General features: G+C 67.7%; 2 protein-coding genes across 2 annotated transcripts in view; both read left to right on the top strand.

Moving 5' to 3' along the window:
• AURANDRAFT_67217 (hypothetical protein) overlaps positions 1-778 on the top strand; it is a gene marked incomplete at both ends in the record, with an annotated part of 8,177 nt that extends 7,399 nt beyond the window's left edge. Inside the window, one exon of the mRNA XM_009042589.1 lies at positions 44-778. Coding sequence (XP_009040837.1) covers positions 44-778 — 735 coding nt within the window. The remainder of the gene's footprint in view (positions 1-43) is intronic.
• An 844-nt stretch (positions 779-1,622) lies between these two features.
• The window catches only part of AURANDRAFT_67216 (hypothetical protein), a gene marked incomplete at both ends in the record, with an annotated part of 2,140 nt that continues 1,638 nt past the window's right edge, over positions 1,623-2,124 (top strand). The window contains one exon of the mRNA XM_009042590.1: positions 1,623-2,083. Coding sequence (XP_009040838.1) covers positions 1,623-2,083 — 461 coding nt within the window. The remainder of the gene's footprint in view (positions 2,084-2,124) is intronic.

The raw sequence follows: 2,124 nt of genomic DNA, 5'->3' as shown, positions 1-2,124 counted from the left end.
CGCGATCGACGACCTGCGGGCCGCGCTCGCCGACGGGTCCAAGGACGCGCGCGTCGCGCGCGAGCTCGGCACGGGCGGCGCCCACCTCGACGTCGCCGAGGTCTTCGGGGTCCTCGTCGACGAGATCGGGCGCACGCACAGGGGCGAGTCGCCCGCGGCCGTGCTCCGGACGAAGGGCCGCATCGCGCAGGCGGCCTGCGCCGCGTGCGGCGCGTCCAACGGCGAGAAGCCCATCAAGCTCAGCGAGCTCGCGCGGTCCGCGACGGCGTCGGCCATCGTCCACGCGGCGAAGACGGGCCGGGCGAGGAGCTTGGAGGACGTCTACCGCGAGGCGCACCGCCACGCGGGCAAGAGCTGCGACGCGTGCGGCGCGCCGGGCGCGTGCGCGGTCGTCCACGACCTCGACAAGGTCGCCAAGGCCCTCGTGCTCTCCGTGGCCTGGTTCTCCACGGACCAGGACGCGGCCGACGTCCGCGCGTTGTTGGGGCTGGCGGCGAAGTCGCTCGACGCGCGGCGGTGCTTCGAGGACGCGACGCCCAAGGAGCCCGCGGTCCGCAAGCTCCACCTCGTGGCCATGGTCACGTTCAAGGACAACCACTACACGGCCTTCGTCAAGGACAAGCACGGCCACTGGACCTGGCACGACAAGGCCGAGGCGACGGCGTGCCGGGGGTGGAAGGACGTCGTCGACCGGTGCTGCAAGACCAAGGGCGCGCCCATGCTCCCCTACCTCCTCCTCTACGACAACCCCGTCGAGGTCCCGCCGGCAGCGAGGTAAGGGGGGCGTTCTTTTGTGTTCTTTTTAGCCTGTGTTGGGTGGCGCGCGCCGATCACCAGCCGCCCGGGGGGAAGACGAAGGCGGCGATGGCGAGGAGGCAGTCGTCGGGCAGGGGGGCGCACTTGGAGACGATGGACTTGATGATCGCGCGGTGGCGGAGCACGAAATCGTCCCAGCCGCCCGCGGCGACGACCGAGTCGAGCAACGCGAACGCGGCTTTGTTTCGGGGCAGGCGGACAATGCCTTCTGTGAAATCGAGAGTGGCACCGGAGCGGAGCAGGAGCTTGAGCATGGAGAGATTTGCGGGACTGTATATGAAGACGATTCTTGCAGCGCTCTTGTTGTAATCCCCAATCCTATTCACGTCAGCTCCCGCAGCGATCAACCGGCGTGCGATGTGTGTTTGCCCGTGCAGAGCAGCCGCATGCAGAGGTGTATTCCCACTCCCCCTGGATAAGTGACCACCCCTGTTTAACGCATTGACATCAGCACCGGCGTCGATTAAGGCGACCGCAGCGGCTAGATTACAAAGGCTGGCGGCCCAATACAGTGCGGTACATCCAAAAGCAGCATCTCGCACGTCCACGTCGACGCCTGACGCGATGAGCGACTTGATCGATGCCACGTCGTCGTTGCGCGCCGCCTTGTGAAGCGGCGGCAGAGCCATCGTTCGCGCAGGTCAGGGCGGCGGCTGCGGCGCGCGGGTCTGCCGTCTGCCTCCGGGGCTGCTCGTAACAATGATGCCGTCAACATCGCCAAAAGTGTGGCAAGGCCGCTCGATTTTGACGGCCAAGCCGTCGCACCGCCGCGCGTCGCGCCACAGCGGCAGCCAAGCACCACGACGATGGACTTCCTCGACGCGACGCCCGAGGTCGCGTCGCTGAACCAGTACTGGTACAGCGCTCGCACCCTCGCCGCCCTCGTCGCCGAGCTCGAGTCCGGCGCCTGCGGCCTGCGCGTCGCCTTTTTGTCGACGCCGAGCGTCTACTTCTCGCTGCCGGAAGCGTCGGCCGTGCGCCAGGCGTCCTACTGCTTCGACTACGACGACCAGTGGAACGGCGACCCGCGCTTCCGCTTCTTCGACTTTAACCGCGAGAAGATCGACGCGGATCTGGAGCACGCGTTCGACTGCGTCGTCGTCGATCCGCCGTTCATCACGCGCGACGTCTGGGCCAAGTACGCGGCCTGCGCGCAGTCCGCGCTGAAACCTAGCGGCGGCAAGCTGATCTTGACCACCGTCGGCGAGAACGAGGCCATGCTGCGGCGCGTCCACGGCGCGCTCGGCGACGCGCTCCGGAAGACGCCGTTCATGCCGGCGATGCAGGACGCGAAGCTGCCCTACCAGA

The sequence above is a fragment of the Aureococcus anophagefferens genome (genome assembly GCF_000186865.1).
Source record: "Aureococcus anophagefferens unplaced genomic scaffold AURANscaffold_34, whole genome shotgun sequence".
NCBI classification, from domain to species: domain Eukaryota; class Pelagophyceae; order Pelagomonadales; family Pelagomonadaceae; genus Aureococcus; species Aureococcus anophagefferens.
The sequence above is the reverse complement of the archived record's forward strand: the minus strand, read 5'-3'. Positions and strand labels throughout refer to the sequence as shown.